Source organism: Vombatus ursinus, unplaced genomic scaffold (assembly GCF_900497805.2).
Source record: "Vombatus ursinus unplaced genomic scaffold, bare-nosed wombat genome assembly UNPS02009835.1, whole genome shotgun sequence".
Taxonomy (NCBI): Eukaryota; Metazoa; Chordata; class Mammalia; order Diprotodontia; family Vombatidae; genus Vombatus; species Vombatus ursinus.
Window position 1 is genome coordinate 16,920,013 of NW_020949613.1, and position 13,891 is coordinate 16,933,903.

General features: G+C 33.0%; 1 protein-coding gene across 1 annotated transcript in view; it reads left to right on the forward strand.

The window, feature by feature from the left end:
* Positions 1–13,891, forward strand: part of ADGRB3 (adhesion G protein-coupled receptor B3) — a 902,542-nt gene that overhangs the window by 360,524 nt on the left and 528,127 nt on the right. Inside the window, exon 4 of the mRNA XM_027852945.1 lies at positions 250–414. Coding sequence (XP_027708746.1) covers positions 250–414 — 165 coding nt within the window. The remainder of the gene's footprint in view (positions 1–249; positions 415–13,891) is intronic.

A 13,891-nucleotide genomic window follows, 5' to 3' on the forward strand; every position in this document is an offset into this window, starting at 1 on the left:
CTCTATACATATAACCCACAAATAACACTATAGCTTGAAATTCAGCATACTCAAATATAAAGAAAACATAAACTTTCCAAGAAACTCAATATATTTTCAAATTATTTTTTTCATATTTTCTTGCGATTAAGAAGGTTGATAATATTGTTTCAGGGAAATAGATTAATTTTTTAGGTTTCTTACCTTTTTTCTGATTTGACTTTCTTTATTGGCTTCTTTTGTTGTTAAATTATTTTTACTTTATTACAGTACATGGAGTTTGGGAGGAGTGGTCACCCTGGAGTTTGTGTTCATTTACATGTGGTCGAGGCCAAAGAACTAGGACACGATCATGTATACCTCCCCAGTATGGGGGAAGACCATGTGAGGGACCTGAAACTCATCATAAACCTTGTAATATTGCTCTTTGCCCAGGTAAGTGTAAACTGTGTATAGTACACTCTATGGTGCTGTGCATTAAATATTTATTGATATGAGTATATCTTTTAAAAATGTTGTGCAAATGACTTACAATCTTTGTTTAGGTATATTGGAAAAAGTCTTGATGTCAAGACTGTTACCTTCTAGGAATACTTTCTTCATTTATATCAAATGTGTTGATGATATATATGTTTTTCTTGTCTTATGTAACATTTTTATGAGGAGCCATCCAATCCAATAAATATCAAGTATCTATTCCTTACCAGGAAAAAGACAGCATGGTATGCTGGAACAACCTCATTGTCAAGAAATATAATGGAAATGAATGTTGAAAACTAAAAATAAGTAAATAAATAAATTATTTTTAAAAAAGAAATATACTACCATTAAGAAGCATTAAGAAAGATTTTTTGCAGGTGGAATTTTATCTGCAACTTGAAGGAAGCCAGTAAAGCCATGAAGCAGAGTCTAAGACAAAGAGAATTCCAAGTATAAAGGATAGCTGGTAAAAATACATACTCAAGAGATAGATTGTCTTACGTGAAGAACATCAAGGAAGCCAATGGTTCTAAGTCACAGAGTATGTAGATGCAAGTAAGATATAAGATGATTGGAAAGTTAGGAAGGAACCAGGTTATATATGGCTTTTAAAAACGCAGGATTTTCTATTTGATCCTGGAGGAAGCAAGAATTACTGGCATTGATTGAATAAAGAAGTAATGTAGTCAGGAAATTAGAAAAAAAATACACTTTGAAATACAAATGGAGAACAGATTAGATCAGGGAGAGATTTGAAGGAGGGAGACCATCCTAGATTAAATGCTCCTATTTATAGCAAAAATCATGCTTTCAGGGTAGAAACCAAGGAAAGATTCATCTTCAGGTTTCTCCAGAACACTTACTGGACTATAATGGACCCTATGCCTCAAGAAGGTATCAAGCTAACCCCTAAATATCTTGGATGGTTATGCAGACTGGTGACAAGAGCAATATCAACAGTGAGAAAAATGAAAAGAGATTCCTATTTATTTTCTCCTTTGGGAATGGAATATGGGGAGAAGTATTTGAGAGGGAGCAGAGGTTTTATTCAAATAACCAAGTAAATCCTCTTTACCTTTATAGGACCAAAGAATTCATTCAAAAACACTTGTTAAACGCTTACTATGTGCCAAACATTGTGCAAATCAAAAAAGCAGAAAAAGTCCTGACGTCAAAAGAGCTTACTAGATCCATGGCCTCGAGGAATTTAATAGTGATTATAATGTACAGGTTATATAATATGCAAAAGGGAATGGTGGAGAAGGAGGAGCACTTTGGTCCCAAACATTATTGGGATAGGAAGCAAGGCCACAATAAGTAGACTGACACAGGCCTTCTCAGAGAAATGGCATAGTTGATTGGATCATGGCTTCAGAAATAAAGAGTTACTAAAGAAATAAAGAGTTAATAAAGAATAGATATAATATTCAATGTCAGAACTGCAACAATTTTATACATATATGCATATATACATTTACACATACATATACTTACACACACATATACACACACACACACACATATTATATATATATATATATATCATAGAGGAAAAAGCACTACCTTAAAACAATTTCCCACCCTGTGCTTTTCTTCATGATATGAAATTATTTGTGAATAAATTCATACCTTTTATTCCAAGTGTTTGTATGTGTGTCTGTTTCCTTCATCAAATATTCAGTAAAGGCTCAAGTTTTCCATTGTTTTAGAGAGTTTCAAAAGTTGTATTTCATAATATAGTTGAAGGAGGTAAATGTGTCTTCTCTTTCTTGTACTTCTCCCTCTCCTGCAAATAGCTTTGATTACCACAGTATACAATAAATTCTCATTGATTGACAACATTCAATTCCTTAAATTTCTAGGGTTTTTTGTATGTACATATATATATATACATACACATATATTTCTGATATGTTCTATTTCATAATAGATTATCTGATTAGTTTTAACTGAATACCTCCCTTAAGTAATAAACTTTTGGCTAGAGTTTTTCTAGATAATTCTGTTTTTCTATTCCTATTCAACAAGTGCCATTTATATATCCCACTATATATGTATGTATGTGTATTTGCACACAGATATCTACACATACATATGTATATATATTACATATATACATATATACCATGCAGAAATTTATCTGAGGTTCAGTTCTTCAGAACAAATTAATTGCTTAAGTTTCATAAACCATTTAAATGCCTATTCTCCAAGGACCTTAATTCAAAACATAACACATTGCTGAAGCTGAAATTTTTTTTTCTTTATTAGATAAAAACAGAACAGAGTCCATTATGGAGTGTGGGGTTTTATTTTTACTTCAATATTGTTTCCTTTTTCTTTGGATTTTATGAATTGCCATCCTAATAAGCCTATAACAAATTAATAATCATGTATCTAATCTGTTGCCAATGATAGTCAATTTTACCTTTATAACATCTCTCAAAAATACCCCCTTCTCTCCTGTGTCATTGCCACCACTCTGGTGCAGGCTGTCATCATCTCATGCCTATACCATTGCAATAGCCTGTTGGTATATCAGCCTGCCTGAAGTCTCTCCCCATTCCAATACAGCCTCCATTCAGTCACCAAAGTGATTTTCCTAAAATGCAGATGACCATGTCACACCCCTCCCTATTCAGTAAACTCCAGTGGCTCCCTAGCACTTCCAAGATCAAATACAAAATCATCTACTTTGCATTGAAAGCCCTTCATAATCTAGCTCTCTCCTACCTTTTCAGACTACTTATACCTTACTCCCCTCCATGTACTCTTTGATCAAGTGACACTAGCTTCTTTTAAATTCAGTGATCAAGACACTCCATTTCTTGGCTCTGGACATTTTCTCTTACTGTCTCCCATGCCTGGAATTCCTTCTCAATTCTGACTACTTACTTCCCTGGCTTCCTTTAAATCCAAACCAAAATCCCATATTTTGTAGAAAGCCTTTCCTAAGCTGTCTTAAATCTAATGATTTCCCTCTGTACTTCTTATTTATCCTGTATATAGTTAAGTTTATATATTTCTGTTTGAATGTGTCTTCCCCATTACATTGTATACTCCTTGAGGACAGGGACAGTCTTTTGTCTTTTTTTTTTGTATTCCCAGAGTTTAGCGCAGTGCCTGGTATACAGTTGGTGCTTAACATGTTTTTGAGTGATTGATTGAAGCACTTATTTAGAGCTTTACAATTTATAAAATGTTTTCATATGTGTTATATTATTCAAACCTCATAGTAATCCTATAAGTTAGGCAGAGAAAATATCTTCATTTTAAAGAAAAGAAAACTGAGGTTTAATGAGGTGACAAAGGTAAAATTTGTCCAATGTTACACAAGTAGTTAATGGCTAAGACAGTTGTATTATGGACAAGCAGATATTTTATCTACTACATTGACCATTTGTCTTATAAAATGACATTTCGCCATCATTTTACACCTATATATTATATCACAGAATTTTTGAAGTGGAAGTAATTGAGAGATCATCTAATCTTCCTTCCATTTTTTAATATAGATTGGGAAACCTAGGCTCAAAAAGATTAAGTGATGTGACAAGACCAGGACTAGAATCCAAATTTCCTTATGTCAAGTCCAATGCTCTTTCCACTACAATATGTTGCCTTTTACTTTTCTTCCCAAGAGGCACTACTATCTCTGACCTCCAGGATATAAATTGGCAATGTTGTGTGTCACACTAGATAGCCATTATTTAAGTAAAGTGTGGGCAGATGTTTCAGAGTGAGGAAAAGGAAGAGAGAAGGAAAGAGAAAGAAGATGACAAACTAGAATGAAAGACAAATTGATTGCTTATAACAGACCGCTTTTTCTATACAAAGATAATTGTTAAAGATAATTGATTCTTGCAGTGAGAATGAATCTATCCCATTCTTTCCCAGATTAATAGTAGAAAAATGTCCACTGCTTCTAATATGTCATTTGATGAAAGAATTCCTCCAGGCACAGAGCCAAAAACACATGTAAACTTTTTTGTAGTCATGCCAATTTTAATCTGAAAATTCACACATTTTAAAGGTTATTTTGGAATTTGCGTAGTGATCTCTCTGGCCAGTGAGTATTGAAACTCCTGGCTAAAAAACAGCAGATGTCTACTATGATGACCAGGTTTCCAACATGAGGAATGAATTCACAAAGGTGGCACAATTTAGTGTAATGCTTATTTCCAACACAGAAGGAATAATTGTCTTGCATATGTCCCGAGTGGCTCAATAGTTCAAGTGGAGGTTAGAATACAAATAGTACTGATTTCAGGGAAAGAGGAGGACCAATATTATATCTAACCTAGATCTCTATCTAGACACCTGGAATGGGACAGTAAAAGGCTGGTTTGTTGATACTGAGGGGGATACTCAAGAGAAATTCCACTCTCCCAGCTCATTGAGAGGAAAAGCCTAGAATATATTAAGGTATATCCAAAGTTCATCTTTTCTTCTTTGTTTCTCAAGCTCTGGCTCCTGAGTATGAACAAAGCTGCTCCTTAGCTCCCTATTGCAGCTGTCTAAGTAGGAATCTGAAACAGAAGTCATATTTATCTTTTCCTCTGCGTGCCGCAAATTCTAATAGGCTACCTAATTTAAGTTGACTATGTGACTATGTAAGTAACTTTAAGATTTCTACCCTACCTACTTCCTGAACTAAATGAGGATCAGAACTGCTATTGAATAAAGCTATAAATTAAAGATGTTATGTGATTTTGAGACAAATCTCTTGACATTTCCTCTTATAATTTCTTGATTTCTGAGTCATGCATAAGTATGTGCATCATAGTTAATGAGAATTAATATTCTTAAACATGGAATAACTATTAAAATTTATTATTTCTGCTGGGAGACCTTCCTGTCACATGCTATACTCAATATATTCAAATCTGAATTAACAGTCTTCAATCTAAAACCAAATAACTTTCTTAACTTCTTTATTTCTATCAGTGGTACTCCAAAGTATCCAGTTTTAAAACTTTGGAATCATCTTTTATGTCTCTTATTTTTTTCTCAATTACATGTAAAAAAGGTTTTTAATTTTTTTTAAACTTTGATTTCCAAATTCTCTTCCTCCCCTAACTCCTCCTTGAGAAGATAAGTAATTTGATATGATTATATGTGTGAAGTCATGCAAAACATTTCCTTATTAGCCATGTTGCAAAAGAAAACACAAATCAAGAAAAAAAACCTAATATAGATAAAGTTAGAAGATATATAATTCAATAGTTTTTTCTCTGGAGATAGATAGCATTTTTCATCATCAGTTCTTTGGAATTGTCTTGGATCATTGTATTGCTGGGAATAGCTAAGTCATTCATAGTTGATCATCATGTAATATTGCTGTTACTGTATACAGTATTCTCCTGATTCTGCTCATTTCATTTTGCATCAGTTCATATAAGTCTCCCCAGGTTTTTCTGAAAACATCTTGTTATTTCTTATAGCACAATAGTATTCCATCACAGTTATATAACCACAGCTTGTTCAGCCATTCCCCAATTGATGGTCATTCTTTCAATTTCCAATCTTGGCTACCACAAAAAGAGCTGCTATAAATATTTTTGCTCATATAGGCCCATTTCTTCTTTCTTTGATGTCTTTGAGATACAGACCTAGTAGAGATATTACAGGGTCAAAGGGTATTCACAATTTTGTAAACATTTAGACACAGTTCCAAATTGTTCTCCAGGATGGTTGAACCAGTTCACAACTCCATCAACAATGCAGTAGTGTCCCAATTTTTCCACATCCCTTCCAACATTTATCATTTTCCTTTTCTGTCATATTAGCCAATCTGATAAATGTGAGGTAATACCTAACAGTTGTTTTAATTTTTATTTGTCTAACGAACAATGATTTAGAGCATTTTTTTCATATGACTATAGATAGCTTTGATTTCTTCTTCTAAAAACTGCCTCTTCATATCCTTTGACCATTTATCAATTGAGGAATGACTCATATTCTTATGAATGTGACTCAATTCCCTATACATTTGATAAATGAGGCCTTTATCAGAGAAACTTGCCATAATTTTTTTCTTCTCCATTTCCTATTTTCCTTCACCTCTTAGCTACATTGCCTTTGTACAAAAAAAAACTTAATGTAATCAAAATTATCCATTTTACATCTCATAATACTCTCTACTATGTGGTTATAAATTCTTCTCTTATCCATAGATTTGATAGGTTAGTTATTCATGCTCCCCTAAATATATACAGTATCACCCTTTATATCTAAATCATATACCCATTTTGACCTTATTTTAGTATGCTTGTTGTCCTTTTTTCTCAAGGACGACCAAAAATGACATAACTATGTTGGGGTTAAGGTACGGTGTGTTTGCCTGCATCTGATTAGACCAATATAAGCTCAGAATATTCTATTACTAGTCAGGCACAAATAGTATGAACATTTGGAGTGGAGATGTCTCTTTATTTGTGTGAAAAGTGTCTTGTGATTGTGTTCATAGAGTTCCAGAGTTTATTATCTTGACACATATTTTCTATTGTCTGCAGTTATTTTCAATGGAATTTCTCTTTTTGTATCTTGCTGCTGGACTTTGTTGGTAATATATAGAAATATTGATGATTTATGTGGGTTTGTTTTATATCCTACAACTTTGCTTAAGTTGTTAATTATTTCAACTAGTTTTTAGTTAATACTCCAGGATTCTCTAAGTATACCATCATATTGTCTGCAAAGAGTAATAATTGTGTTTCCTCATTGCCTATTCTAATTCCTTTAATTTCTCTTTCTTCTGTTATTGCTATGGCTAGCATTTCTAATTCAATATTGAATAATGGTGGTGATGATGGGTGTCTTTGCTTCACCCATGAACTTATTAGAAAGGCTTCTAACTTATCTCCATTACAGATAATGCCAGCTGATGGCTTTAGATAGATGTTACTCATCATTTTAAGGAAAGCTCCATTTATTGCTATACTTTCTAATGTTTTTAATGGAAATTAGTGTTGTGTTTTCTCAAAAGCTTTTTCTGCATTGATTATCATGATTTTTGTTATTTTTGGTTTTGGTATTATCAATTATACTGACAATTTTCCTAATTTTGAACCAACCTTTCATGACTGGTATAGACCCCACCTGATCATAGTGTATGATCCTTGTAACATATTGGTATAATATCCTTGTTTTTTTTTCTTTAATATTTTTCCACCAATATTCATTAAAGAAATTGCTCTGTTTTCACTTTTCCTGGTTTAGGTATCAGCACCATATTTGTGCTGTGAAAGAATTTGGCAGGACTCATTTTTTTTTTGCTTTATTTTCCAAATAGTTCATATATTAGAATTGTTATTTAAATGTTTGGTTGAATTCATGTGTGAATCCATCTGGTCCTGGGGATTTTTTCTTAGGGAGCTCATTGATAGTTTGTTCAGTTTATTTTTCTAAGATAGCATTATTTAAGTATGTTATTTCCTCTTCTGTTTATCTGGGCACTTTGTATTTTTAAAAATATTTATGTTCCATTAGATTTTTCAAATTTATTGGCATATAATTGGGCAAGATAGCTCCTAATAATTGCTTTGATTTCATCTGCATTGGAGGTGAACTCACTCTTTGCATATTTGATACTGACGATTTGGTTTTCTTTTTTTAAATCAAATTAACCAATGGTAAATCTCTTTTATTGTTGTTTTCCATAAAAAGAGCTTCTAATTTATTAGCCCAAAAGTTTTCTTTCAATTTTATTAATCTCTCCTTTAATTTTCATTATTTCCAATTTAGTGTTTAATTGAAGATTTTTAATTTATGTTGTTTTCTAATTTTCTTTAATTGAATGCTCAATTCATTGTTCTATTCTTTCCCTAATCTATTGAAGTTAACATTTAGAGATATAAAATTTCCTCTAAGTACTACTTTGGCTATATCCCATAAATTTCAATATGTTCTCTCACTGTCATTCTCTTTAATAAAATATTTTATTGTTTCTATGATTTGTCCTTTGACCAACTTATTCTGCAGGGTTAGATTATTTAGTTTCCAATTAATTATCAATCAATGCTTCCACAGCCCTTTATTGAATGTGATTTTTGTTGTGTTATGGTGTGGAAAAAGTACATTTAATATTTCTGCTTTTCTGCATTTGGTTGTAATGTTTTTATGCATTCATACATTGTCAATTTTTTTGAAGATGCCATATACCACTGAGAAAAAGGAATGCTCTAAAGATCTATCATATCTAACTTTTCTAAAATTTCATTTATCTCCTTAATTTTTCTTGTTTATTTTTTAACTAGATTAATCTAATCCTGAGAGAGGAAGTTGAGGTGCCCTAATAGTATAGTTTTACTGACTGTTTCCCCTCTAACTCATTTAAATTTTGTTTTAAGAATATGGATGCTATCCCACTTGGTACATATGTATTTAGTATTTATACTAATTCATTGTTTATGCTAATGTTTAGAAAAATGTAGTTTCTCTGACTATTGCTTTTAATTAGGTCTATTTTTGATTTTACTTTGTCTGAGATCATGATTGCCACCCCTGGTTTTTATTTTTGCTTTTGTTTTGTTTTGTTTTTTGGTTTTTGGTTTTTTTTTAACCTCAGCTGAATCATAATAGATTCTGCTTCAACCCCTTATTTTTACTTTGTGTTTGTCTCTCTGTTTCAAATGTGTTTCTTGTAAGCAACATATTGTTGGATTCTAGTTTTTAAATCATTCTGCTATCTGTTTCCATTTAATGGGGTAGTTCATCCCACTCACATTCACAGCTATGATTACTGTCTGTTTCCCTCTATCATATTTTTTGTTTTTTTGTTTAATCTTCTTCTCTCTGTCTCTCTTTCTCTCTCTCTCTCTCTCTCTCATTTTATCACAACCATCCTCAAAAATCTGTTTTGCTTTTGATTACTGCTTCCCTTAACCCACCTTTCCTTTAATAGCCCCTTTCTTCTTTTATCCACTTCCCTTCCTACTTCTATGTAGAATAAGATAGATTTTTTTACCCAACTGAGTATATATCTATCCTGTTTGAGCCAATTCCAATGAGAGTAATGTTCAAATGCTCAAAGCCCCAGCCACACACACCTGCCCCATTTTCTATAATATAAATTGTTTGACTTTATTGAATCCCTTATTTTTCTTTCCTGCTTATCTTTTTATGCTTCTCTTGAGTCTTGTATTTGAAAGTCACATTTTTATTCAGCTCTGGTCTTTTGTCAGGAAAGTCTTCTATTTCATTAAATATCCATTTTTTTCCTTGCAGGATTATACTCAGTTTTTCTGGATAGATTTTTCTGGGTTTTAATCCTAGCTCTTTTGCCTTCTAGAATATCATCTTCCAAGTACTCCAATCCTTTCATGTGGAAGCTGCTAGATCTCATGTGATCCTGACTGTGGCTCCACAATATTTAAATTGTTTCATTTTGACTACTTGCAATATTTTCTCCTTGACCTGGGATTCTGGGATTTGACTGGGAGTTTTAATTTTAAAATCTCTTTCACAAAGTGATTGGTGAAGTCTTTCAATTTCTATTTTCCCCTCCAGATCTAGAATAGCAGGGCCGTTTTCCTCAATAATTTCTTGAAAGATGATGTCTAAGCTCTTTTTTTAATCATGGCTTTCAGGTAGTCTAATCAACTTAAATTATCTCTCCTCAATCTGTATTCCATATCAGTTGTTTTTCCAAGAGATATTTCACATTTTCTTCTATTTTTTTCGTTTTTTTTTTTTACTTTGCTTTATTGTTTCTTGATGTCTCATTGAGTCATTAGCTTCCATTTGGCCAATTCTATTTTTTTAAGGAGTTTTTCTCTTTAGTGGATTTTTGTGCCTCTTTTACTATTTGGTCAATTCTGTTTGTTAAGGTGTTATTTTCTTCAGTATTTTTTTGTATATGTCTTTTACCAAGCTGTTGATTCTCTTTTGATAATTTTCTTGCATCACGCTCATTTATCTTTCCAATTTTTATACATCTCTTTTTTATTAATTTATTTCAAACTTAAATACTACAACTTAAATTCACATTAAGAAAAGAAAAAGAAACATTATAAACTTAGATACTAAAACTTAAATACAAAATAAGAAAATGAAAAAAAAATTGCCATGCGCATAGCAGAAAATATACAGCAATAAATTTACATTTCAAAAAAACCTATATGATAAATACTACACGTTGTGTTCAGAGATGTCCATCTTTTTTTTTTGTTTCCTTATAAGTTTCCTTTTGTTCTCTGTTGTGTACTTCTTACTTTGTTCTTTTTTTCCCTATTTCTCCCCCTCCCCAAGAAGGCTACAAGTAAGTGCAGAGGTTATACACACACACTCATACACACACACAAACACATATATGTATACATGTATATATATATATACAGACACATACATGTATGTATATGTATAAACACACACATATAACATACATACCCTTAAAAACATATACTTATACCTAGCTATCTATAATTGTACTCATATATAGACATATGCATTCATATGCATCTATGTAAGACCATACTATACTTGTTTGTCCTCTTTTTCTCTGAGGATGGATAACATTTTCCTTCATAAGTATAGATCTTTCCTTATTTTTCTAAGTCTACCAACTCATCATTTCCTACACCACAGAAATATTCTAACTTTACACTTTCTAGTTATTTTAAATAGTCTAAAACAATATTGATCAATATGGTGGACATGTAGTGTAGTTTCCCTATTTTTCTCTTTTGATTAAATCTATTTTAGTATTAACTTTTTTGAGGTCATGATTTACTACTCCTGCTTTTTTCCCTAATAAATTTTACTCTTGATCATTATTTTATGTTTGTGTGTGTTTCTTATTTCCTACCTTCCTGACTTCTCTACTTTACTTCTACCTGTTACCTTGTCCTCCTATTTCTTAACCTATCCCCCTCCAAGGATCCCTGCCTTATTCTCTCCCCCATACCCTCTCCCCTTATCCTCTTATTTCTATCTGAATTTAGAAGACTCTTATAGCCTTCCAAATATATGTTATCCTCTCTCTATCTCATTCCCATCAATCTGAACACCCTTCTGTAATGCTCCTATGCCATTCCCTCACCCTCCTATTTCTTTATAAATCTTGAAGGCTTTTATTTCCTTCTAAATGTATGTATTGTTCTCTCTTTAACCCATTCATAATGAGAATGGAGTTCCAGAACTACAAGGCCTCCTCCCTCATCTAATTCCTCTGTGTCAGTTCTTCCTCTTGCACCTCATTTGTGTAAGATAATTCTTTTTTTTAACTTTTCCTAAATGGTTTTACTTTTTAGAATCACATCATTCTCAGATCTACCCAAATCTTTCTTTCAAACTACCTAATTACTAATAACAGTCTTAGACATACATTTTACATTTCCTAATATAAAAAGTGAATAGTCTGTCCTTATTGAATGCCTTGTAATTAGTCTTTGATGTGTACTTTATATTTCTCTTTGATCTTGAATGTTAAATTTTCTATGGAGTTCAGGTGTTTTTTCAACAAAATCCTGAAAGTCTGGCAATTCATCAAATGTCCATTTTATTTTTCATTAAGGATTGAAAAAAAATACTTAACTTTGCTGGGTATATTCTTCAACCACAACCCTAGTTCTTTTTGCTCTTTGATATATAGTGTTCCAAGAATTGTGGTCTTTTAATGTCATCACTTCCAGGTCTTGTGTGATTCTGATTGTGGCTCCATCATATTTGAATTTTTTTTTTCTTATTGCTCATTATATTTTCTCTTTGAGCAGGCAATTTTGGAATTTAATTATGATATTCCTGTGGGTTTACCTCTTAGGATCTCTTTCAGGTGGTAATCAGTGGATTTTTTTTTCTATTTCTACTTTCCCCTCTTGTTCTAATGTTTCAGGGCAATTTTCTTTAATTATTTCTTGTATTATTTTATCAAGATGTTTTTATTGTAGCTTTCAGGTAGTACCATTATTCTTATGTTTTCTCTTCTTGATCTGTTCTCCAGATCTGTTGCTTTTCTTATGAGATGGTTCATATTCTCTTCTTTTTTTCATTCTTTATATTTTGTTTTATTATTTCTTGGTCTCTTATAACTTCACTATCTTCCCCTTGCCCAATTCTAATTTTCAAGGAATTGTTTTCTTCCATAAGATTCTGGATCTTCTTTTCCAGTTGATTGACATAATCTTGTTTTTTCTTAGATTGTTCTTTTTTTTAAATTTTTTCCCCTCAATCTCTCTCATTTAATTTTTAAAGTCTCTTGTAAGTTCTTCCATGAATTCTTTTGGACAGCTGACCTTTTGATGTTACTCTTTCAGGTAGGAGAGGCTTTTTTTATTTTTAGCAGCTTATTATTGTAATCACCTCTGTCTTTTGGTATAGGGGATGGTGCTTATGGCCTCAGATCCTCCTTTAGTTCTCCTCTGAAGCTTGGAACCAAAACCGAAAACTCTGCCCTCCTGTAAATGCCCACAGTCTGTGGTATCCCCACCCATTGCTTCTGCACTCACCCTTCATGTGCTGGTTCCTTCTCATCCTGGGCTGCGTTTCAGTAACACAGCTGGGTCTTGTGTCCCTTATCAATCTTCCCCCACTCAGAAGCCTGATTCCCTACACTGTCTAGCAGGTGAAAATTCCTGTGACTGAGTCCAAGGCTAGCCCCAGGGCTTGACACTTCCTGTTTCAGTGGAATTAGCCTGGAGATGTTTACACTTCACAGGGACCAAACCTCAGTACTAGAATTTTTCTTCAGATCTTCTCTGGTTGTTCCAGGAGAACCACTGTTCTGCCCCAATTCCTATTTATTTTTTACTACTCTACATTCACCCTGAGGCACTATTTTGTCTTGTTTGTGGGGAAAATATGGAGAGCTTGGAATTTTCTGACCTACTCCACCATCTTCCCAGAATCCTCTGTACATCTCTTATTTGATTTTGGAAATCCCTTTTGAACTCTTCCAAGAATTCTTGTTGGTCTTCCATGCAATTCACTATTTTTTTTTCTTTTGAGGCTTTGCTTATTTTTACACTGTTGTTTTTACATTGTTGTCTTCTTCTGAATTTGTTCTTGATCTTTCCTGCCACCATAGTATATTTTGATAGTCATGTTCTTTTTTTGTTGTTTGCTTAACTTTATGTTAAAGTTGCACTCTGCTCCTTGGGTGGTAGTATGCTGCTTGAAGCTTCAGGTTTATCATGCTGCTGTTTTCAGAGGTAATTCTAGGGGCTGGGCTCCATAGGTTTTTGCTGCTTCCAAGGTGGTATAATGTAAGCAGAGATATGATCACTTCTCTCCTGGCCTATACTCTGGTCTTTACCCAGGAAGGGAAGATAATCCCCTGCAGCCACAAGCACTGGTGTTCCCCTTGGCCCTGGAACTATGATCATGGCCCTTGCTTTCCTGCAGCCACAAGTGTTAGTGCTCCTTTCTGCCTTTGAACTGAAACCAAAGTCCTTACTCCCCTGTGAGCAACCATAAGCATCCTTCTTCACCCTGGAAC